Genomic DNA, 24,160 nt, shown 5'->3' with positions numbered 1-24,160 from the left:
TATCGTTGTAAATTGAGATCAGGTAAAGCGCATTGATCCCCAGGAGAAATCCACAAGTTACCCAGCAATACCAGAAATAAGTGTTTCAAATCAGCCTCCCCCTCCTTCTGCTGCAAAATTAAAGTGATGAACACAATAATACATCAATAATTACATTCAATTAAGATCATACGCATTATCCTGAAATGGGTCAGGGATAATGAAATTTAGTTTTAGCAATTTGAAGATGTTTTGATGCTAACAGTTTTGTAGATTCACATCAGTAAAAAATGTTATGCACAACTTTTGTTGTGGAAGGTCATTTCCACACAGTGCTTCACTTTGACTGAAATAAAAAAAACAAAAAAACCTTTTATATATATTTTAATATAAGTATTTTTACCAAGTAAATATGAATTCAGTCATGACTGAAGATTTTCTTCTTTATACGTGTTAAATTGCATGGTGGCTATGTTTCAGCTGACCTGCTGTGCATCTATTAAATCACCCATCAGGGGATTTCAACACTTCCTTTAAATAAATCTATGAAACGTAAGAATGAAACGCTGTCTCTAATTCAATATAATTTGGTTCCAAATTACAGAGTGAAGAAGTGCAATTGAAATAATTTCCCCTAAATCGAAACATTATCAACAGTAATATTGGATTTGGGTGGTGGATACTTGTATTATTGCGTCAACAGAATAAAAAAATAAATAAAATCCAAAAAGCAATTATGTTTTTCTAAGGATCAACAAATGATCAACACAGTTTAATTTTTAAACTTTTATTCACTTAAATTCTCAAGTGTTAAAGCAAGAACAAAACATTTATAATGTCCTTTGGTGGGATTTTATTACACTTTATTAATACTGTATATGTAAACTGATATTCTTTGATGCCAGCACGTTGCCAATACAAAGGAAAATCAACTGCACAACTAAAAGTAATGAATAAAATAAGTGAATGAAAGAAAATCAAATAAAAAGAGAAGAAAAAAAAACAATTGCGCCTGCATTTGGATGTCTTAGATAGATACATTAAAGGTTGCCTTTTTTCAATCACAGTTCGGCAAAGATACAAAAGGACTACATGACTCTTTTTTTGTTTGCTCTGTCAAGAAAAGAACTTGCAAATACACTGATGGTTTTCTATGCACCTCTCGTCTGCTTGGGTGAAAACTATCCTCTGACCATGATCGTAGGGAGTGTGGTGGCTCTAAGATAGAAAAAGTATCAGACAGCTTTACTGGAGTATCTTTTTCAAAGGGAGGAAAGAAGGGGAAGGGGCTTCTTACACATGTGCATCACTAACATCGGACAAAAGAATCTTTCAACCAACAAGGGTTTACAGAGTAACGTTCACGAAAGCACAGGTCAGTGGCAGCATGGCGAGGGACTCGGAGGGGACGGGAGGTGGGATGAACAGGAGGGAGGATGAGATAGAGCTCGAAGGAGAGACAGAAAGATAGAGAGGGATCAACGTGGGCAAGGTTTCGTGTCACAAAGTGGAAGTCCGGACAGATTTCCTTCTATCCACAAAGCACTGACAGCAAAGAATGCTTCTGGGGATTTTCACCTCCTTCTGTTGGTCGTCGCATTGAAGTGTAACGGTTTTGTTTCTGAGGCCAGTCTTTGCCATTCAGCGGGGACAGTTTCTTTTTTTTTTTTTTTTTTTTTTTTTCTTCTTCTTCGGCATTAGTCCAGCCACCATTAACTCGCAGAAGCATCCCGAGGGATTCGGCGGCCACCGTCGGCTCGTGCGAGAGCTGATTGGTTGCAGCTGTTGTTGCCGTGGCAATAAGAGTGGAAGTGAACAAGTCTGTCATCTTCAGTTATCCCTTCTCAAACTGGAAGGAGCTCATGTACCTGGTATGGCTTAGAGGGGGAGGAGGGGGCTCACCGTTCTTTGCTCGTTTTACTCTTATTAGGCAAACGCTCAGTTACTCATTCATTAAATAATATCTGGCATTTCTTTTATTTTATTTTTTTTAGAAGTATACGTTTTTTTCATTTCTATATATTCTTTGAAATTAAATGAAAAGTTTTTGCACTCATTTGTCTGGCACATTCCCTTTATCGTCAGCGCGAGTGTCCGTTGAGTCTGGCGGCGGAGAAGCTCAGTACATTACAGTCCAGAAAGCTCATGGTTGTTCTTCTTTTTATTTGTATTTTTTTTATGGTTGTTGATTATTTGAAAGGGGGAGAGATGGGAGGGTTGAGGTGGAGGCGGTGGGGAGTGTGTCCCTCCCACCTGGTAATGGGTCTCTTCAGAGCGGGGCGGGCCAGCAGGAGGCCTGTCTCAGCAGTGCCGAGCCCAGCAGCAGCAGCAGCAGCAGCAGCAACGTGGAGGTGGACGGAGGCGTCAGGGGGGCCTGGCCTGAATTTGGGCCCCCGCAGCCCCCCAGCTCCGACTCGCACCGTGCCTTCTCGCACAGCAGGCCCGTGTAGGTGGAGGGACAGGTGCAGCGGACGTTGTTGACACACACCCCGCCATTTTGGCAGCGCAGGAGTTCGTTGTCACACACCCGGGCTGCGGTGGGAGCAATGTAAAGACAGGAGAGAGGAGTGAGAATCGAACACACAAAACAGTGGTGGGTGACGCTTTACTTGAAATGTATGTTGGGCATCGAAAGCATCATATTGCAATACTTATTATCAAAAGAAAGAAAACAAACATCCTTACACATATACGAGGACTCTTAAAAAGAATTTGAAAGGCTTTTATAATTTTCCTAATACATCAAAAAGTCACGATAGGTTTTCTTCAAGTAAAATGTTACTGCATTTTACTCCAGAGTTTATATTTCTGGCCTCTTAAATCAATGGAAATATCCCAAATTATCGTCATGCATAGTTGGATAAGAAGAATGGTACCACACTTGTGCCTGTGAAATAAATATAAAGATGGAGAGTTTAGCTTATGATAAAAACTGGACACAGTGTTAAACAACTTGTCTATCTCTGTCCAAACGTAACGATTTGTGTATCCCATTCAAAAAACAAACTGTTTTTGTGTTGTTTTTTTTGGTCAAAAAACACACAAGGCACACAAACCCCTTGTGTTGTTTCAAACAAACAGGATCTAAAGAACTTTAGTGGTGCTAAAAAAACCAGGCTAGTAGCTGCTTCCTGGTTTTTGTCTTTATGCTACTGACTCCACCTACAGGATATTTACTGAGTTGTGTCAATCTTCTCCTCAAACTCTTCACAAGAATTCAAACAAACGTACTTCTCATAATGTTGAACGACTGCTTCAACATTTCACAGAGCAAAAAACGCGATACATATTTTAAAGTAAAATGTATGAAATGTTGATTATATTTTAAAACTCAGCTGCGCATGCATCGTAATTATAGCTGTTAAATTAGTACAAATTAAATTAATTAAATCAAGTTAGTAATTTTAGTGTAAGTTAAAAAAAAAAAAAAAAAAAAAAAAAAAAAAAAAAAAAAAACACGTTAAAGGCACCATGTGTAGAATTTGATAAAGTCCAACTTTGGTGCCCCCCCAGTAAAAAAAACCAAAACATTTTCCTGAATTACATGTAAATTTGACACAGCAGCTTTAAGGGTTCCTGTTTTTAATCACACTTATTATTCTGATTTAAGGTGTTGAACTTCTATATTTGAAACAGTCCATAAAGAATTTATTACCACCTTTCACATTTTATCTTTTTCAAATGCAACCTCTGCAAAATTTTCACATCTTCCCATAACAACATGACATGCAGTTGAACATTATAGCATCTGAGATTTAAACATGACAAACGTGCATATTTTAAGACTTACACAGTTTGCAGTTAGAACACAAAGACTCATCCATTTGTTTCACAACAAACCTTATTAAAGCCCCGATCACATCAGCTACGTTACTGCACAGAAACCCACACTTTCCTCAGAGGCTGCAAGGCTTTCCCCAAACAGCACTGACTTTAGACAAACTGAACGTCAGGTGAAAATTGGTGTATATTTAGAGCTGGGACACCGAGGCCAGTCTATTCCCAGTGGAGGCAAGCTGTCAAGCAAGCTGGAGGCAAACAAAGCAGCGCGGCACAAACTAATAAACCAACAGAGACAAATAAACAGTGATAAACACGGGGGCCACTTCTGCCCATTTCAGTCCTTTATGGGAGTGGAAAACAATGTGGTGAGCAATCTATGAACTCTATGGGACATAAATATCACAATAACAAATATAAGACCTCTCTCCTAATACTGAGGATTGGATGCATGCTGTCTCCCAGGAATAGCCAAATAGGGCTTTGATGGGAGGCTTGTTAAGAAACATTGACTGTGCGAATCCTATTTGTGCGATGCCTGTTTTGTTGGAGAAAAGAGGGCTGCTGTTTGGCTCAGTAAGTTTTGCTTCAGGCCACGGCTCACCAATTACCATTCACAACTAGATCCAAATAAGACATCTGAACTATCTTTGTCTTTTTTTAAGTGACATATGAATTTCATGACCAATTCAAGCACTCAGAAGAAAGTCCAGTCTTGAGTCAATATGGATCCTTCTGAAAAAAAGTCTTTGTTCACTTGATTTCCTCATTGAGATAAGGCAACAGCTGAACTTGGTAATTAAAAAGTCTTCTGGAAGATGAAAGGGACGAACCATCAAGTGCATTAATGAAAGAATCATGAGGCCTTGATATGATCAGTACACAGAAGAGACTCCTTTAATTAGACAATGACCTTTCATCTTGTCCATCTTATTCCTCCTTGCTGTTACGGTAGAATGCTAACATGTATCTCTAAAAGTACTTCAAACGAGGTGCAAGACACCATTGTGCATGCCCGTCTTTTCAAAGTAAAAGCAGCCCAAAAGTCAACGAGATGCAAGAGGCTACAGCCGGACAGACCAGGAAGCAATGCTCAAGCTCTGCCAGTTTGATTAGAGATGATAACACTGATGGCAGTTTTACAGTGTGCAGCAGCTCAAAGTAAAGGCGATTTAATGTAAAACAAGCTGTATAACAACAGCATGTAATTTGACTTGAAGTATATTTAATTTACACCGTCTTCACGAAGGGAATTCCTACTTAAAAGACAATAGAACCTTGGCTTGTTTTTTTAGGGCTGCAACAATTCGAAGAAATGATTCAAGCAGTATTAGTTGTACATGTTGGTGCCGGTCACTAACAGTTATTGGGTGTGGATTATGTTACAGTGATCTCCAAATGAAGTTGGTTAATTTGTCAGTTTTAGCCAAGTGGCGACCCAGCGTGATGTCCCCCAGTGGTTTGCAAACTGCCATTTTGAGAACTCGACTGTGGCATTTATGCCGTCGCCATCTTGTTTTTTTTGGATGGGGTAGATGTGACTGAGAAAAATTTGCCCGCCCACCTATACTGGCAACCCGACTGCACCCCTGGCAAGTCAATCAAATCAGGGATACCTCCAAGCATATCTCTCTTTGAGACCTAATATCTAATTAATTATGAAAACATTTTCAGAAGAACCAGAAGCAATTTGATCCTAAGGAGTGAATTTAGTAAATGATACCATCATGACTTGTGGAAAAATATTTATTGAATTTGCATTTCAGTGGAGAAGTTGGCGCTTTTTGAATGGCAGTCAATTGGAGTCAGCTGGTTTTTTTGGAGACCGCCCCTAGAGGCTGCTCATTGTATTTCACTTTAAGGCACTTTCGCATTGGCTTCACTTTTCAGACATGCAGACTACATCCATTTTTATATAAAGTCTATTGTTTTGGCTGAAAACTACTGAACTACTGAAAACTACTAAACTAAATCATTAAAAGTTGCAAACAGCTAAATTCGACTGCTGCTATAATACATCTTAGTGGAAAACTTGTGATTCATATGAATAAATATGAATTCAGTTATGTTGGTTTATAAATAAATGTTAATTAGCAATAGATTTGCAAGATTGCTGAATTGTAAAAGCAATCTTGAGCTGCATAAAGTTCTCTTCAGATTTGGTTTAGAACTTGTTCTGTCTTCCGGAAAGTAGGCTCAAACCAAAAATAACATGTGAATTAGACAAAATGGTTTGTTTTCTTTTAGAACTGGAAAGACAGGAATATATTGTTAAAAACATGGGGCATCTAGTAACCAAACTTTTTTTCATTTGTCATACTGACTTTTATCAGTAGCTCGATGTGCATCTGGTGTTTATACATATGTGTGAATCTTCACTTTAAGAATCAACCCATTAAAAACAAATTCAGTATCACGCTATACAAATTGCATAGCAGGTTCATTTGATTTCAAAGGAAAGTTCAGGTAGGCACAGTGCTTCATCGGCTGCCAATTAAGCGAAGCTAAAGTCCAAAATGAAACAGAGGTATTGATTAATTAAAGAAAAGCTTCGATAAGAAGTTGTGTTGAAGATGTAGGGTCAGTAAGATTAAAGGTAGTGTAGCACTTTGAAGGGACCTGAGAGCAGATAAAGCAGCCGCATAGGGCATCATCAGCTACCCTTGTACTGTCTGTTTGGTGAGCCTGAAAACCCATTTGAGGTCGGAATTCTGTTCAGAGTACTGCACCTTTATCTGCTTTCAATTTCTCACATTAACCATTCGAATGTAAACAGAGCCCGCACAGGCAGGATATGACAAGATTTGCAGCGTTTGCTTTTGATATGAGTGATAATATTTAGAGAGGGGACGAAGGAACTAGGCGTGCCTGTCTGGGAAAGTGATGTGTTTGACGAGAGATTTAAGTTTTAATTGCATTTTTCTGCCTGCATGCAGATTGAGCCTTTGTCCATGCACATAAATACTGCAGCAGTGCGGATGCAAACGAAGGTCATGGACTAAAAAGTTTTCAAACTATTTCAGTTGGGGAATCACTCAGCGGTAGCAGGTTCATTTCAGGTGTTTCCCATTTGCAACTCTTTTTGGGGAAACTTTCTCTGCAGCCGATGTGACGACAAACTCACAGCTTAGTGTATCTTCCATCTAAGTGGTCCATTTGTTGTTGAGGTTTCTAATTCCCGAGGAAAACTGTCTTTTTAAGTTACTGCCAGAGCACTGGAACAACAACTAAAAAAGCAACTAAAACATCAACAAAAATACAGGAAAAAATCCATAGTGGAGGCAGGAATACTCCTTTTTCTACCAGAGCCTCAGTGGGCCATAATGTAATACAGTCGGGGCTCTCACCTTTGAAGACTGTCAGTACAGCAGAGTGTAAAACCTGCTGCACTCTTCGCCAGCACTAAATATAACACTTCTTTGATAAAAGCACATTGAGAGAAGTCAGCGCACAAAGTGTAACTTATAGCCACCACACAAAGGAACTTGTGTAACTCACGAAGGTAAAAGGTACAAAATAAATCTGAATTTAAATTTCTCTCTGCTGAAAAATGTGTTTTGGTCGCCGTTAATTCGGGATGTTTGACCTTCTCTGTGCAGAACGATGTCTGCGAGTTGTTTGACACTGGAAGACTGTTTTTCAAAATTCATCCGCTGAAAGTTTCTCTGAGCTTTGTACATCCACCGAGAAACTTCTGTCAGTGATGTAGGAGACATCTTGTACCCAGAAGTTAAACTTTTGAAATGAAAAAATATTTACATATTTATAGATTCTGGATTTTTCAGTGAGGGAGGTGTAGATGTTTTTTTTTTTTTGCTGGGTAATTGAACTTCTTTATGGGAAATCATATCAGTCGGAGATGACGATGGGAAGCTGAGTATTTTTATATATCTTTAAGCAGCAGAGTTGTTTTTTTTTTTTTACCTTCAGCAGCTTTTGAAGTGTTGGAGTATTACTTGAAACTCTTAGAGCTTGCTGTAGGAAGAATACAAGTTTGCAGATGCAGAAGTTTGGAGAACATACAAACACCTCACACAGTTATTTTTGTTTGATTTTCTGATCACTGCTTTATGACTAATCTGACAAATTAAAACCAGTGATCCATTCTGTGACTTCCCATCTGTCTAACTTGGCAATGGATACGAAAAATAAATAAATCTCCCTCGCTACTTGTAAACATTTAATTACTGCTACTGTAGAGCTTAACGTTTTCCATATTTCACTTAGTAATACATCAGGATTTGTACATGCATTCATCCTAGGATGACATGTAAGCCACCAGCCTTTGTCTTCACGCGTACCTTTTGTGTAGACACACAAGTGCATGTTGACTGAGTGTATTTACACTAAACACACAGAATATCTTGAGTACAATCAGTGCATTTTAATGAACATCTATTTATGTCAGAAACTACTACAATAAACCAGTCATTTTACACTGAATTGAGATCATAATGCAGCAGACTTTAAAGATTTGATCGAATCATGACATTCAGTGAATCCCAGAGAATTCATCATTACGTGTTGAAATTTGCTGTTTAGTTGAAGCACTGTTCTTTGAACTGGCCTCCTCCACAACAGATCCACAGGAAAAAACCGAGAAAGTTGTGTGGCTGCATCGCATTGTGGTGTAATGAGTCTGCTATCATGTAAGAGATGAATGTGATCTTTTTGCCTTTAGTAAAATGGATTTTTCCTTTCCTACTGAACAGCAGTGACAAACAGAAGTTCCTGTAACAAGTTTGTGCGCTGGCATTTACCAATTTAGATCACAGTTGCTGTTGTGTTGTTCAGCAATATAAGCATTATACAGTAAAGCTTGTCATTGTGTTACCGGCCTGTTACAATTTCAAATGAACAAGTGCACGATTATTATTATTATTACTATCTGAATACTAAATATTGTTTTATGTTTAAAATGGATGTTAAATACAATTTTTTAAATTATTAATCTATCTATCTCCTACAGAAAAAAACAGGAATTTCACATGTGCAAAAACTCATCTGATCACATGTGATTGTGCATATGAGAAACATATATGTTGTCCATGACGTGCACCATTTTCATGGTGTTATTTGTGAATCTAATGTAGAATTCCTATGTGAAAACTTTCCCACATCTTTTCCGTTATCATATTTTGCAAAATGCAGTAAACGTGTCATTTATGTCATCACACATCTCCCATGTGGAAATTGTTTTTTCACTAATTGCTGATGTCACTGATGATAATAATATAATCTGCTTGTACTAGTGGTCACCTTACACTCACTGGAAGAAATAATGGGCTTCACTGGAAATTAACCTCAAAATCATGTCACCTCACACTGTTAAAGTGCGTTATTCAGGACGGTTTTGTTGGTCAGGACAGAGATTAATGTTGAGCTGCAGGAGGTTGGCAAATAGATGTCAGCGGCCTGTGGAAAAGGTCTATAAAGCTGAAGTAACTTGATACAAAGATGAGTCATGGTGGGTGAATGCCAATCAGCGGCAACTATAGCGTGACAATAGCCTGTGTGAGTCTTTTATAACAGTAGATGAGTCAGGTAGATCCGAAGAGGCTCCGTAATTTGTGCCTGCAACAAAACCAGTGTTTACAATGATGTTTTCCATCTTCAAAGCTCTTTTTCAAAGAGCTGAAATCCATCATCCTGAAGTATTCATGTTGTCAACCTCCTGTAGGTTTGTCACTGAAGTTTGACTTAAAGGAAACAATGAAAAATTGGTGACATTTGAAAGAAGAAAAAAAAAAAGACTACACAGGGCATGCTTTGCAAAAATGACCGGGGGAAATCTAAACGGTAGACAGTAATAAATGGGCTGGAACTCAAAGTGACCTGCAAATGTTGGTGTTGGATGACATTGTCCTGTTGTGGACTGGCAAGGGGGCGATGGCTACTCAAACAGATCACAGGCAGCCTGTCAAGCAGTCAATATTGACTCAGCTGCTGTGTTGCTGGTGTGCGACATGCCTGGATAACTGAGTTACTGAGCAGCATGCATCCTGCCATGCCATTGCTTTTTCTCTATTTGAGCCATAAAGGGCACCTGCTGGTGTTACATTGGGAACGCAGCCACAGCAAGTGTGAAATGCAGGTTCAGGTAATACAAGAAATGGTTTAGTATCCTGGGTTAGCGTGTGTTAGGTCTGCCCTGCGCATGTGCAGCACTTTTTTTCCAGCCAGAGTTCATGAATCACACACAGACATCACAGAGAGATAGCAGAGGGAGATAGAGCGGAGGGGGGGGGGGAGAGGAGATGGGAGCTGCACAGGGAGGGTTTTTGCGGTTCTACTTACATTTGCAGCCATCGTCCCACAAATAGCCGGGTAGACACTCCTGACACTTAGGCCCTGTAGTGCCCTCCTTACATATACAAAATCCTGTGCCATTACAGCGATCACTGACTGAGCCAAAGGGATTACAATTACACTCTGGAAAAACAAGACACACATACACACACAGGCTGGAGAACAGGGTGGTGGCTTTGACTTCCCGGCACACGTCTAGGATTTTCAGAGCGTGGACCGCAGTCCTTGAGCTCTATCACAAGCTCAACAATAATATTTTACCTAAATAAATAACGTGAATAGATTTAAAGACTCATACAGAAAGAAATGCTACCATTTCAACTGTAATGGAGACAGAATGAGAAAAGAAATGAAGTTGGTTCTAGATGCATGGACATTACAACATATTTGTAATTATTGTATAATTAATTTTGCTGTTATACAAGTACACAGCGTGCAATGAGCAATTATGCAAAGCATTATCAGTAGCTTTGATTTCAGATGGACAAAGAGAGCTAATCTGAACATGCTCGTCTAAAATCAGTCATTCACACAGAAAGAGAGAAATAAATGGTGAGAGAGGACAGGAAATGTGATGAGCAGGTATCAGATGGATAATGGCATGGAACAAAGATAAAGAGGGAGTGATAAGGTTTTAGAAGAATGAGAATATAGTACATTGAAATGGGCATTGTAGTAATATGTTCTTTAATTTTCACATGACTTTAAATTCTCCCTGCTTTACTTTAATAAGAATTCAGCAAAGTCTCCAAATGCCACTTTATTATTAACAGAAGGGATAGTTCTTAGATGCAATTACAAAACAAAAAAAACAACAACAACAAAAAAAAAAGTCCATAAAAAACAACCTGTCAAGTCTCTAGTGTCCTACACTCAACTGACCTTCCAGCTTCCCACAGCAACTGGAGCACTCCGCAGTCAAAGTGACACCTATTTTGACAGTCCCTGACCATCACATTGCACCTTCTGTGGCTGTGCTGGCTGCACGTGGTTGCACCCGAGTGACATCCAGGGGTCAGGCAAGAGGAGAGAGGTGACGGCAAGTGACAAACTGAGGGGCCAGTGAGGGGGAGGCAGGGCGACGTCGGGGTTGGCACGCAGTAACGCCTCGGTGACTCTTAATGCCTTTTGACGGGTTTCAGCTGCTACTCCTGAGGCCATTTCATGTATATGACATATGCACTTGCGTGGCACCTCTGACTGGTGGTGTGACTTCTCTGCAACATTTCTCTCAGAACTCTTGTTGCTTGTCAGACTCCCCCCTCAGGACTCACAAATGCACCTGGCACTGTGAATTCACACGACACATGCTTGCTAAAGAATTCAAGAGGGAACCAAGCTATTGCCCTAGGAACTATGTGAAACACAGTTTTTACACATAAGAAAAATAGATGATGCAGTTTAAGAATGCCTGCATAAAAGTCGTGAACAAAATAACAGAAACACCAGGTGAATATGGCCTTTTAACTCAAACATCATAAGTTCAAAAGTGGCACTGACTTCACAAGCAAGTCATATTCAACTACAGTACATTGAATACCGATTACTTTCATGGCAAATTTAATTTCAGATTTTCAAAGAAGTGAGGGCTCCAAGCTAGGGAGTAAAAAAGATTAAGCTACTGACATTTTGTGAATTATTACATTAAAAATGAGAGGAGCTGGCCAAACTTTGTCCACGACATTTTCACAGTTTGGTTTTGGAGGCTTTTACACCTTGTTTGGTCTGGACCTTCATACTCACAGTTCGGTCCGAACCAAAATGGTAGGTGCGAAAGGTGCCACGGACCACGATCCGGACCAAGGGACACAATTTGGTTTGGCCAAAGCATGTGGTCGTGGTCCAGAGAAAAAAATTAACCATTGTTCGATTCGGTTGCAGTGTGAAAACATTTGTGGATGGTTCTGACCAATCACAGGAAATAGAGGCACCATATCAAAACTCATTGAACAACAGAAAAAGAACCATAAAAGAAATGCATAAAAAGGCCAGAACTTATAACATATTTTTTAAGAGGAAAAAAAAAAGTATTGGTCATATTGCCTTAATAATAATATAGTGATAATTAGATGAATCTATTCATTCATTTTTCTCAATTCAAACTGAAAAAGGTATGGGTTGAAGCGACAACACGCTGACATCAGACACATTGTCTTTTTAGTCAATATCAAGTATAGGGATTTGATATTTCATGCTAAATTCTTTAGTGCTCTTGAAAAAAACAACAGTATGAAACCACAACAAACTGGTCCCGACTTTCAGGTATGAAGATTCCCTTTGTTATTGAGATCTTTGATGCAGTTTTTGGGCAAATTTTTTTGTTGCCTTTGGACAAATCAAGGCTCGCTGTTTTCCTCATTTTTATGTCTGTGCTAAGCTAAGCTAAGCTTATCAGCTGCTCGCTATAGCCTCATGTGCAATATTTTTTTTTATTGTGGAAGGTAATCTGGGTATAGTATCACGATAGAAAATAGAAAATCACTGGCAAAGAGAACGGTTTACCAAAAGTCAGATGATTAGCTGTCCTGACCATAAAGCACGAGCCCATTTCTAGTTGGCACAGGGCTATTTCCTTTTCAAATTTGAGGTGTTTCCATTATATTGTGCACATGCTATATTTTCCTGCGTGAAAACTTGACAGTTCTAGCTCACTTTATGTCGAGTGCTACTTAAAAAAAAAACATTACAACCCAGCCATCAGCCCGAAAAGGATGACGAGCGACGCCATTGCGCGAAAGCGGAAAGACCTCCGAAGAACAAACAGACTGGAGCGTGTACGGACGATGGCGGTGGCGATGGGGATGAAAGGTGACACACAGGAGTCAAAGACAGGAGGAGAGGGGGAGAAAGTGTTTGTGAAAGCGTGGTGGCAGTGAAGGGGGCCGGATGGGGGACTAACCTATGCACTCATCGTCCAGTTCTGCTGAGGCATTGCGGTAGTAGCCCAGCTTGCACAGCTGGCAGTGCTGGCCCCTAGTGTTGTGCTTACAGCTCACGCAAATGACGGTGTTTAGCAGCTCGATGTAGCTGCATCGGTTGGAGTGGCCGGAGCATTCGCAGTCTTGCAAAGAGAGAGGAAGTGTGAAGGGAAAAGAGGGGGAGAAGGAGAGGGGAGGCAGAGAGACGCGGTGGGGAGGGTTGGAATTGTTGCTGCGAGCGCTGCGGCGGTGCGGTCAGCAAAAGTTTGAGCGAGGCGCCACGGCATGCGAGGTTAAGTATGGAGATACCGTGTGGTGGTGGTGGAGGAGGAGGAGGAGGAGGAGCGGGAGAGGAAACGTGGGGGGAGGGGGGGAACGATGAGTAGGGAAGGGCAATTCATGAATTTTCTGGCATGGCCACAGCCAGAGTTAGAAAAAAGACATCAAGCACGGCGTTAGTAGGTCTCAAGAGAGGTCACATCACTTCAAGCACACCACAACACGAGGCGAAGGAAGGCTCCGAAATGATGGCACAGAGACACGATCACATCGCGGACACCACACAGCGTAAGGCAGGTCAAACCATGAATGAGATGGATCTGTCGCTGGGAATGGTGTTGGGGGTGGGGGCGGGGGGAGTCAGAAGTTTGTCTTGTAATTGAGCGCTAAATGTCGTGGTTTATCTTGTTTGAAGTAACAAGAGAGAGGATGAGATGAAACTTTTAATGGCTCTTCATATCAGAACCCTCGAAAATGTAATGATGTATTTTTTTTATCCCAAGAAACCCTCAACTCACCCAACAAATATTTCTCATATTTCTGAATAGTTGTTTCTAAAGACTTCTTACGGCCCAGCTTAGAGAAGTCTACAAAAAGCAATTAGTGAGTGCATGTTGAGTTGCAGCTAAAAGAGACTGTGTCACTGCCACTATTATGTCATGCTTAATTAGATATACAGAGTTGAAGCCGGACTGCAAAACCTGCTACAGTCTATGATACTCACTGGCATCTCTGCCCGGAGGCGTGGGGGATGGGAGGGGTGCGGGATGGGAGGGGTGCGGCCCCGGCTCAGCTCTGTCCGAGTGAGGATCAGTCTGCCACGCTGAGTGACCACTGACACCGTGTGTCACAGCGCAGACAGATGTGACCCTTAAGCCCCGCTGGCAGCTGCTCGGACAGAAAAGCCCACTCAAGGCCCCAGAATAGGAGGGGTTAGCGGACGGGGCTTTTGTCCAAGGGATTGTGTTTATTAAGAATCTGTATTGAGGTCACTTCCCTCTGTCCGGCCGCTAACAACCCGGCAACGAAGGAGCAGCAGGTCCGACCTACCTTTCACCTAAATCAGCAAGTCTCATCTGAGTGTAAACTACATTAGATGCTTCACTCTCACAGACACACTCTCAGAAGACAAATCATCTCTCCTTTCTAGAAATAGGCTAAGGTCATAAATCATGCACGCATTGGGAATAAAAAGTCTCGGAAACACGTCCCCCCCCCCCCAAAAAAAAAAAATAGTCGTAGTCTCAAACTCCCCACTTTATTTGCACTGAAAAAGAAACGCTTCCGTGGGACTTTTAGAGTGTTTAGAAACAATTCCATATACAAATGAGTCCTCAATGAGCCCCGTGCGGTGAAGGCCATCAGTCCAGGTAGGGGGAGATATATAGAGTGCTTGAGCACTAGGTTAGTGCTGCAAGGGTTGGGGGGGCTTACAGGTAAGCAAAACAACATCAGTTCATACAGTGAGAAGTCTGAGGTGTCATCTGGGGGGCAATGTATGAATACCAGAGCTCCTACCTCGCTTGCTGTTTGCAACGTGGACAGAAGGGGCAGTGGACAATGCAACTTGAGGAGCTACTAGACAAATTAAAAGAAGAAACAAACAAACAAAAAAAATGATATTGCAATTAAACATAACACATGTAATGTCAGAGAATTAAGAATACCGAGCATCATGCCTAATAAAAATATAACAGTAAAAAAAAAGAAAGAAACATACGCAATAATGATGAATGATGGCATTGGGAAATAAGGAGTGACATTGCCAAGTGAAGCTGGCTGCGTGTAGCAGCATCTGTGACAAATGCCTTAGATGCCGAACAATTCAAATATTATGGTCCTCTCTTTTACGCTTCATTTCATTAACAAGTGCTTTGTATAATTCAAAAGCGTCTGTGTCTTTTTCTCCAGACAGAAACTATCCACTGACAAACTACTCGCCACCTTGGCGGAGGCCAGCCAATAGTTTTCACCCTATAAATTTGTGCACAGGAGCGTGGGGGAGGAAACTTGCTCGCAGTGAACACATCAATCCCTCGATTCTTTTCTGGTCAGGAAACAAACAATGGGGGAAATAAATAACAGGCCCCGGTCTCTGCCATTGTGCAGGGTGACATAAGCCAATGGCACACTCTCTGTGCGCTCGGCTGCAGTCGTGGAAACATGGAGCTGAGTGGCTGTGTTTTTGCGAGGCGGCTGCGCATCACATCTGCATGATGGATTAAAGTGAGATGAGCCCAACGTCTGCCTAAAACCACCGTCAAACCTCTCCGGCTTTTCTTCCCGATGATATGGAACTGAGTGTCCCCGACAGCTCTACACCTCATTAAAACTGAATGGCTGTGTGTAAGTGTACAGTGCGCACATTGACTTGTTAGAGAGGATGAAGCGCGGCACCGCAACGTGTTGCAACACGAGTGTCCCGTGAACACACGAAGCCTCCTCTGGAGCCTCCGTCATGAGCAAGAGCAAACTGAGAATGGGGTTTCTTTTTCTTTTGGTTCGTCAGGAACCCTGGGAAAGGCGAAGGTACTACCCCCCAAAAAAATACTCCCAGCTACCAAAGAGTCCATTTTTAATTACTATACAAACACCCGGGGTAAATAAATCTGTGAAAAAACACAATTGTTGCGTAATCTTAAATGCCTACCTTCTTTTCGGTTAGCGACACCTAGGGATGACACATTCGGCCGAACTGCGTGCAATTGAGAGAAACCAGGGGTTATTCATGTGTCCTCGTGTGATGCACTTTACAGATCGTCTAAAGAGAGGGTGGGTGGGGGGAGGTACTACGTGGTAGTTGACACACACAACCGGTGACACGAACATGTCCAGCATGACTCAAATCAGTAAATCAGGAGACAGCAAATACAATGGGGCAGGGCTGACATGGACGAGCAGAGAGGATGCATCCAAAAGACCCGGTAACAGGACATTGGAGAGACGTTGTATGTAATTCGTGTGACGTCCATGGACTTGCTGTGTATGTGTGTGTGTGTGTATGTGTGTGTGTGTGTGTGTGTGTGTGTTCATGGCGATGGCAATGATGAGTGAACAAACGGAAGAAAAAACACAAAACCCTGTTAAACTTAGTATTTAAGTCACGATTTCAAGCAAGGGAGCCTAAACTATGTTTCGCAAATGAAGACGTTGGGGGGCATTTTGTTTAATTAATCACATCGACTATGGAATCAATATCTAATTACAGTATATTTCTGGTGGAGGAATAACAATGAATAAATAATGGCAGGTGTTGGGACTTGGAATGACGGACTGCTGCGGGTAGCATAACCTCATAATTACATACAAGTCAGTATTTCCGTGTCAGGGAAATACTTTGCGGTTGAAAATGGAGAGGACTCGAGCAAAGGGAGGAATACGGATACGTTTCCTCATTGTGCCCCTTCATCTCTTCACTTGATCTTTCTGTCCTTTTGCTATTGACTCCATGAATCATGCAATCTCGGGCAATTAACATCCAGTGGTGTCTTGGCAAAAAGCCTATTACGAAGAACTAAGTGTGAATAGAAAATGTCTGCTGCTCATAAGGTGGAATCTTTTGGGGAATGACTTTTCAACATCCAATAATTGTTTCAACCCTTTTTTTTTTTTTTTTTCTAACTGTACGGGAATTAAATAATACATTAGCTTTGAGCTTGGCATGTCTACACACTGTGACAATCACTTTAAAAAAAAAAAAAAACCTCAGCATTACCAGTCATTGATTTCCAAACTGCTCGAATAAAAGGCTATCGTGCATCTCCTGTCTCATCCTTTCTGTTTTTTTCTGTTTTTAAAAGCTGATCCTGCGTGGGGATTCTGGCGTCGGTGATGACTGCGACATCTCCAGTGGGTTAAAGTCACGAGTCACTGAATGAAAAGCTCTTTGAAAATAAGCGATTTAACAAATAAAGAGCTTAAGGAGAAAACAAAGTGGGGGGCACACCACATCACCACTCAAGCCCAAGTTTTATATCGTCAAAAATTGTGAAGTGCCTTGTTTTTGTTTTTTTACCTGCCTTTCTATCCTCTGATTAAGCATTTAGCAGTGAAGCAGTTTGCTCGAAAACAAAACTGACTTGCAGGGACGTGAACAATTAATCTGTGATGACGACACAGCATTATTCGGAGAATATAAAAGCACACACACGAGAGACCGGCACTGTCCTGTCTAAAAGGTCTAATTGGTCAAGTAAGTTAATTGTTAACTATTCTGTGCTGGCCATTGATTGGATGTAATACACATCTGGATTCCATTCATTATTTTGGTATGGAAAATATTCAGGTAAGGCGAGCCAAATGAGTGGTGACGGATTTTAATCAATGCCATACTTATAATGAAATGCAATCTTGCAGGGGCAGAATTGTTTTTAAAAATATTAATTTCACTTTAATGGTCCACATTAGGCAATTCTGCCCGGCTTAATAAACTTGAAATAGAATTGAGAAAAGTCAATAAGGAATTCAATTACCTTCAAACAACAACATGAAAAGTGCAGGGCTCTCTCTCTTCTCCCCCCCCCCCCCCCCACAATAGTTTTCTTCCAGTTCTTTTAACAACCTCAAGGACATCATACCCCCCCCCCCACTGTATTCTTACTTTATTAATAACACCAGCATAAAACTTGATTTGCACTGAAAACAGCCTCATCCTCTTCAGTGTGCTTTGAAAAACAAAAAAAAACAGTCCGCATGTTTAGTTTTTAGTGTTGTGTTGCTTCTGTGGGAGGCTGCTGCGACAAGACAGCCACTCACGAGAAATCTAAATCCCCGTGGGCCAATCTGGATGAGAAGTGAAGACTTTGGTTTGTCAGAGTGTCCTTTCTACATCACCCCCCCGTCCCTCCCCCCACCGACCCGTCCAAAAACACACTCACGCGGACACGCACACATCCACACACTTATCTGCATGCACACTCGCCCTGTAAAGGATTTGAGGACAGCCGTTGGACATGGTCTGGCCTGGCATTTTGGATGGGACGGAGAGGACTGATGTGCAGCTGTGAATGTGTATATGTATGCATATACAGTAGGTATGAAGAGCATGCACGCACACACACACACACTGAGCTGCAGTCGTGCCGTGTATGGAGAGGGAGTATAAATTTCTGAGGCAGAGGTGACGGGAGCGAGCAGTGGAAGGTTTTTTTTAAGGAGAAGGGTGCGGAGGGGGGAGGAAGTGGGAGGGGGGGAGGGGGGGTTTGGTCTTCTTGGCCACGTGTCCATTTCTGACTCATGACATAGCATCAGACTTTACAAACAGCGATCACTTCCTGTGTAAGCTACCACACTAAAGCCTGATTAAAAACCACCTGGGAACAGTCTGTTACCACCCTATGTCGCTCGCAGCACGTTTTTGGGAAACTTGCCCAGCGGTCATCTTAGCCCTGAAATGGTGAAAACTAAAGTCTGCATGTGACACGCATGAGTCCTTTGGGAAACTTGGCTCCATAACACTTCAGCATAAATTAGATCACGTATAAAAAATAAGCCACTAGTATTATTTTGAAAAGCAGGGCGTATGACAGAGCTTCAGAAATAGTTTGATATGTTGGAAAATGTGCTTTTTCCGATTGTTATATCCTCCAGTTCCAAGGCTTATTGCTAAATTTAGCTAGCAGTATGTTAAACGAGTGAACGATTGAGTGGTATCAATCTTCTCATGGTAAAAAATGTAAACACATTTTTTTTTTTCGAAAAAGATCTTAGATTTTACAATTTATCCCCAAAAAATACATCTAAATCCAGAGACAGTTTCAAGAGGGCACACCGAACAACTTCCCACCAAAGGTCAGTTAAAAGTCATTAAACATTCCAGTGTATGCATGGGACTCCATGTCTTAAAGGCTGTGGTGTCTGCTGCTTGTTCAGTTGGGCCAGTGCATCAAAACCTTTCATGCCTCTGTGGGCCAACGTAGAGAGTCTTTGTAGGCCCAGGATCAGGCAGATCTGGGGCAATTTAGTAATCAATCTGCTGCCCCCGGAAAAGACGATACTCACTAAGAACAAGGCAATGAAAAAAACGATTAAGGAGAATTGAGCCAGGCTGTGAATGCACTTTGACTTGTTCAATACAGTCCTATGGTTCCTGCATCACACAGCCTTCCAGGCAGCGGTAACATGAGACATGGCACCTCTTTTCTTCCTCCTCCTCCTGAGGGGCTACTGGTTGACGAAGATAATACCAGCCGAGGCGCTTGCGGCTTATATTAAAATGACCTCCTGTGACATTACACTGCCAGAGAGGTCTTGGCACTTTAATAAAGTCTAGATGCCATTTATGTATAATGCATGGGAGAGAGGAAGGGAAAAAAAAACCAACATGACATTTGGCATGCAGAGGCAGGCAAGTGTTATCTGGTTGAGTTGAGTCTGAAAAAAGTAAATTAATATGTCCACATCATTACAATATAGCCTCCAGCTATTGTTTACCCATCCCCCACCCCTCCTCCCCTCCAAAAACAAAAACAAATCAACAATTGTCGAGTGATTCTCTGTTGGAAGATTGGGATCAGAAATGAACACTTGGCACAAGTTCAGGGATGTACGGTGATAGGTGGAACAATAGGCAAAGCAAAGCAGCAAGCATTCATATAGTTCCTTTGTAACTGTTTACTTACTAACTGGACCAATGTTATTAGGAATACCTGCAAGAGAGGAAGACAAAGAAGAAGAAACAACTTAAATTAAGGCATAATAGTGACTTTAAGGCAATAACTGAAACATTTCCTTCTTGGTCTAGATGTATATTGTAAGTCCTACAACTCTCCCTAACAGGAAAACTAAGTTCCCACATTAACACTTATGATTAATCTTGATAGGGTATGGACTTTAAAGTATGAGAGTTTGCCACCTAAATAAATTATAGTAGTGTTTCCCATGATTTAAAAGGCTATTTGGCTCTTTTTGTTTTCTTCCAAGTGGCAACGCACCACAACGCTACCCATTAGTCTGTGAAATGCTGTTTTTAAGCCTTAAGTCTGGCATTCTGGCCTTCACCATCTTGTTCTTTTAGAGCCAGAATTGACCCTATTTGGACGAGCTGGAAAGGAGTGAGGTTTGGATCTGACTGAGGACACTACCCACCCACCGATACATGCAATTTTTGGAGCCAGCCTCTAGTGGCCCCCAGTGGTATTGTATTTTAAGGCCCTTCCCTACTGGTTTCGCTTTTTAGAGACTGTTAATTTTACAAAAGTTTCTTCTGGTGTCCTTCGTTATTTCTCCTTAATGTTTCTGCTATTGTCAATGTCTAAAACGATAATTCCCACCCTCCCCCACAGCAAAAGGTACACACCCCAAAATGCCCTAACTTTACTCAAAACCTATTTCAGTGACCACGGCAGCCTCATGACAGTCCGACTGTAATATTTGAATAATTAGTGCTTATGTCAGTTTTTCGAATACGTGCTGTCAAAGACGCATAAGACATAATTCTCATGACCATAAACACAATCTCCCACACGCACATCAAATGGCATCATACAATGCCAACTCTGCCTCTGTCTTATCTTGCTGCCTGCCCATCCCTCCATCAAGCAAACTCTTGAGCCAGGCAGCAACTGAGCCGATAATATAGTCTGTCTCATCCCCATGGTGACCAGATCTCTCCCACACTAGGACGTTGGCTGGCTGTGGATCTGAGGAGACTGAGACGTTCACAGGCTTCTTGGGCTGATCGTTTCGCCATCTGAAACCACCACCGACATCTTGGTTTTGGGTACTAATTAGGACCGTAAATGTGAGTGGCGCACAAGTTCACGTTTGAGGCAGCATCAGACAACATGAAGCGCAGATGATGTTTGAAAGCACTTTGTCATTTTTCTCTGTTTGAATTGGTATTCCTCAAAGGCGCCTGAGCACACTGTCTGTGTATTTTTGGTCAGTGTTCGTCTTCAGAGGAGTTTTCTTTTAGGACATGGACGCCAACTCCACTTTTTCAAATCATCCCTTTGAACGGAGACCCTCCCTCCCATTTGCTCTACCCCCTGCCCTCAATAAGGCAGTCTGCCCACAAAAAAACCCAACAACAACTCCCTCACCATGGGAAGGGAAGGCTGCCGGGCAATAGGAAACATGCGCCCACGTTCTCTTCTAAACTGGAGAAGAAATTAAATAAAAAGTGCTCTCCCTCTTCCTCTCTAGCGCACATCTCTTCCGTCATCTGCTCAGTATCACACCTACTGCCGAGGAAACTGAGGAGGCATATGTGCAGAGTTTTTGGTGGGGACTTTCATCTAATGGAGCCGTCACGAAATATCTCCAAGTACTCAGGGGAAACATGAGGATTTCCTGAGTGTGCGCATGTGTTTGTGTACATGGACTTTGATCAAACTGCTGCCATTCAATCACTCTTCCTCTGATCTCTGCCTGCCGGTTGTATTTAGGAGCCAAATCTGTGACCTGTCGGAGGGCTGTGAAGTGCAGGAGGCTATGCTGACATATGGAGACAGCTAGTGTAATGGATGTCAAACCTCAAGGGGGTGGACAGATGCTAACCAGGGGACAGGAAGGACAATCACAATCACAATCATCTTAATATCCAAGTGCAGTTTGAGGAAGCAGCACCGGATCACAGTGTCACATTACACCCTGATACAACAGGACTGTGAAAAGCATAATGCAAACTAATGTCATCCGACTCAATGTACATGGCATACCAAAAGTACAAAAGTGTGATGAAAGGAATAAACTGTTGATTTATCTGCTCTAATTTAAGCTGCAATTGTTAGCATGTCCAGCTAGCGGACTACCTAGAGTTAAAATTGAGTGTTTCTTCAGAGGTCAAGGAACACATGAACTTGCTACTTTTGTTTGTGGGGTTAAGCTACAAGTTACACGAAGTTAAGCCCTATTCATGGATAGCACATCTACGGTATAGCCTTTCCTTGCTATTAATTCTGGTTGCTATCAGAGTTTAAAGTTACATTATCATGTCCTGCTATTAAAGAATAAAACAGGGTTTTAGTGTATTAAAACTAGTGTACTTGAAGGGAACAAACCCTTACCATGGCCAAGAGTCCACTCTTTTATAATATGCAAATCTGCAGCTGTAATCACAATATATGTCTTGATATATTTCCAAGTCTTGGTTAGTACTGGTTAATGTTCTCCCTTATGAAACCACTGTCCCAGAGGGCTCTGTATTGCTTGATGTACGATGGACAATTACACGGTTTTGAGACTGTTTCCGTGGCACGCAAACGGTTTGCAGCAAAGTGATGTGCATGGAACCGGGGGAAGCAGTGGCCTTTGTGATTACGTATTCCAGGCTACATTGCTTTATCAATATTAGCACACGTTTTTGTGACCAGTAGTATGTGTGCATGTGCAATCTCACCATGAACTTGGGACTACATTTTGGGTCAAACGCAGGAAGCTAGAAGCAAAGACCCGTGGATTGCTACATAAAAACCTATAGCAATGAAGCAATGACTGGGCCGTGAGTGGCATTCGGATTTCAAGCGGGGCTGAATGTCAGCGTCCAAGACCAAAGAAGACAAGTCACGTCAAGACCTCAACCAGGTGGCATTGTTTTTGACATTCACAGGGTTATGAACCATGAATTTATCCCCCAGGGTCAGATTGTCAAACCGGGTTTTACTTTGAGGTTTTGATGTGTGTGAAGGAGAAAGAATCCGTGCAAATGACCAGAACTGTGGTGCGATGGTACCTGGGTTCTCCAACACGACAACATGGCCACTTACAGCACGTTCAAAGCGGAGGTTTCATACCCGCATCAACACAATCATAGCTCACCACCACCCTCACTTGCTGGGTTTTGTTCCCTGCAACTTCATTCTTGTCCACAGTGAAATTGCAAATGCACTCACACCACATGTAATTCATGTGCTGATGTGGACCAAGTGACCTAACTTGGAATAGTCACAGACATGGATCCAACAGCTTTTTCAAATGACCTATGTTTTATCACTGCTGAACATTTCCACTATCTACTGGGTTTTAATATGTATGTCATTTAGTAGGCCAAGTACCCTATCTCACAAGGTTAATGAAAGTGAAATATAATTTCTGGATCCACCCCATGCTGCACGTCCCCTACAAAGTCAAAAGCGTTATTCCTTGGCCCGTGCTATAGAATATCCTTACACCAATCGAGTGGGTCGTTTTTCTCTAACCCTGCTGACAAATAGACGAATAAACAAATGTAGCCCAGGTAAGAACATGCATAAATGAGGGATTAATAAATAGTTTGATTTAATAAATAAATAAAGACAGTTTGTTAAAAAAGGTTAAACTACATATTTAACACTGGCTTCGTCTGGACTGCTTGTGACGTGGAAACGAGAGAGGACCACCAGGTGGCGCTCTGAGCTGCCCGGGAATGCTCAGAGTTCCTCTGGCAACACTGGATAACCAACCCACTCCGTGAATATACTCCCCTGCATCATCCTCCTCCTGGACTCAGGCCCGTGGACCGGTAAACCTCTCTGCTGGACTGCGTAACTTCAGGAAAAGGTACCGCCCCGTCTCATTTGTTTTGACTCGGTTGAGTGAAGCGACCGTGAAGGTTTTGGTCTCCATGAGCCCGAGCATCAAAGCAGGCCTGCAACGTTTTTTATTTTTACTAATTAATTTGCGGCGTAGTTAGGTATTATTACTGGCGTGTGCATTTGTATTTGTGTATCACGGTCATAGTGAAGAGTGTGAGGAAAGCAATCAATTTGATTTAAAGTAGTGTAACAAAAAGTGAAGAACACACTAATGTCCTTTTCTCATATTTGATTCATTTTACCTTAAATTACAGTGAGAAAATATCGTATTTAATTTTAAAACGGTTTCTGGGTGTGTTCATTATTTTTAAAGGTTATTACACGCATTTAGTAGCTACATTGTGATATCAGTCTGTTAAGTTATATCTGTGAGATACCAGG

General features: G+C 41.7%; 1 protein-coding gene across 6 annotated transcripts in view; it reads right to left on the bottom strand.

Moving 5' to 3' along the window:
* Positions 1–750: 750 nt before the first annotated feature.
* ntng1a (netrin g1a) overlaps positions 751–24,160 on the bottom strand; it is a 116,345-nt gene continuing 92,935 nt past the window's right edge. For 2 of the 6 annotated variants that reach the window (XM_069151397.1, XM_069151398.1), the window contains exons 5-8: positions 19,886–19,912; positions 12,968–13,129; positions 10,057–10,191; positions 751–2,511 (exon numbers count right to left, since the gene is read on the bottom strand). In XM_069151397.1, coding sequence (XP_069007498.1) covers positions 2,249–2,511; positions 10,057–10,191; positions 12,968–13,129; positions 19,886–19,912 — 587 coding nt within the window. In that variant the 3' untranslated portion in view covers positions 751–2,248. Of the gene's footprint in view, positions 2,512–10,056; positions 10,192–12,967; positions 13,130–15,915; positions 15,961–19,885; positions 19,913–24,160 lie in introns of all 6 variants that reach the window. The other 4 variants (XM_069151402.1, XM_069151399.1, XM_069151400.1 and 1 more) reach the window with 4 other exon arrangements.

This window comes from Embiotoca jacksoni, unplaced genomic scaffold (genome assembly GCF_022577435.1).
Source record: "Embiotoca jacksoni isolate LCO1_2020_lvr unplaced genomic scaffold, fEmbJac1.0.p SCAF_17, whole genome shotgun sequence".
Taxonomy (NCBI): Eukaryota; Metazoa; Chordata; class Actinopteri; family Embiotocidae; genus Embiotoca; species Embiotoca jacksoni.
This window is presented reverse-complemented; position numbering and strand designations above follow the sequence as displayed.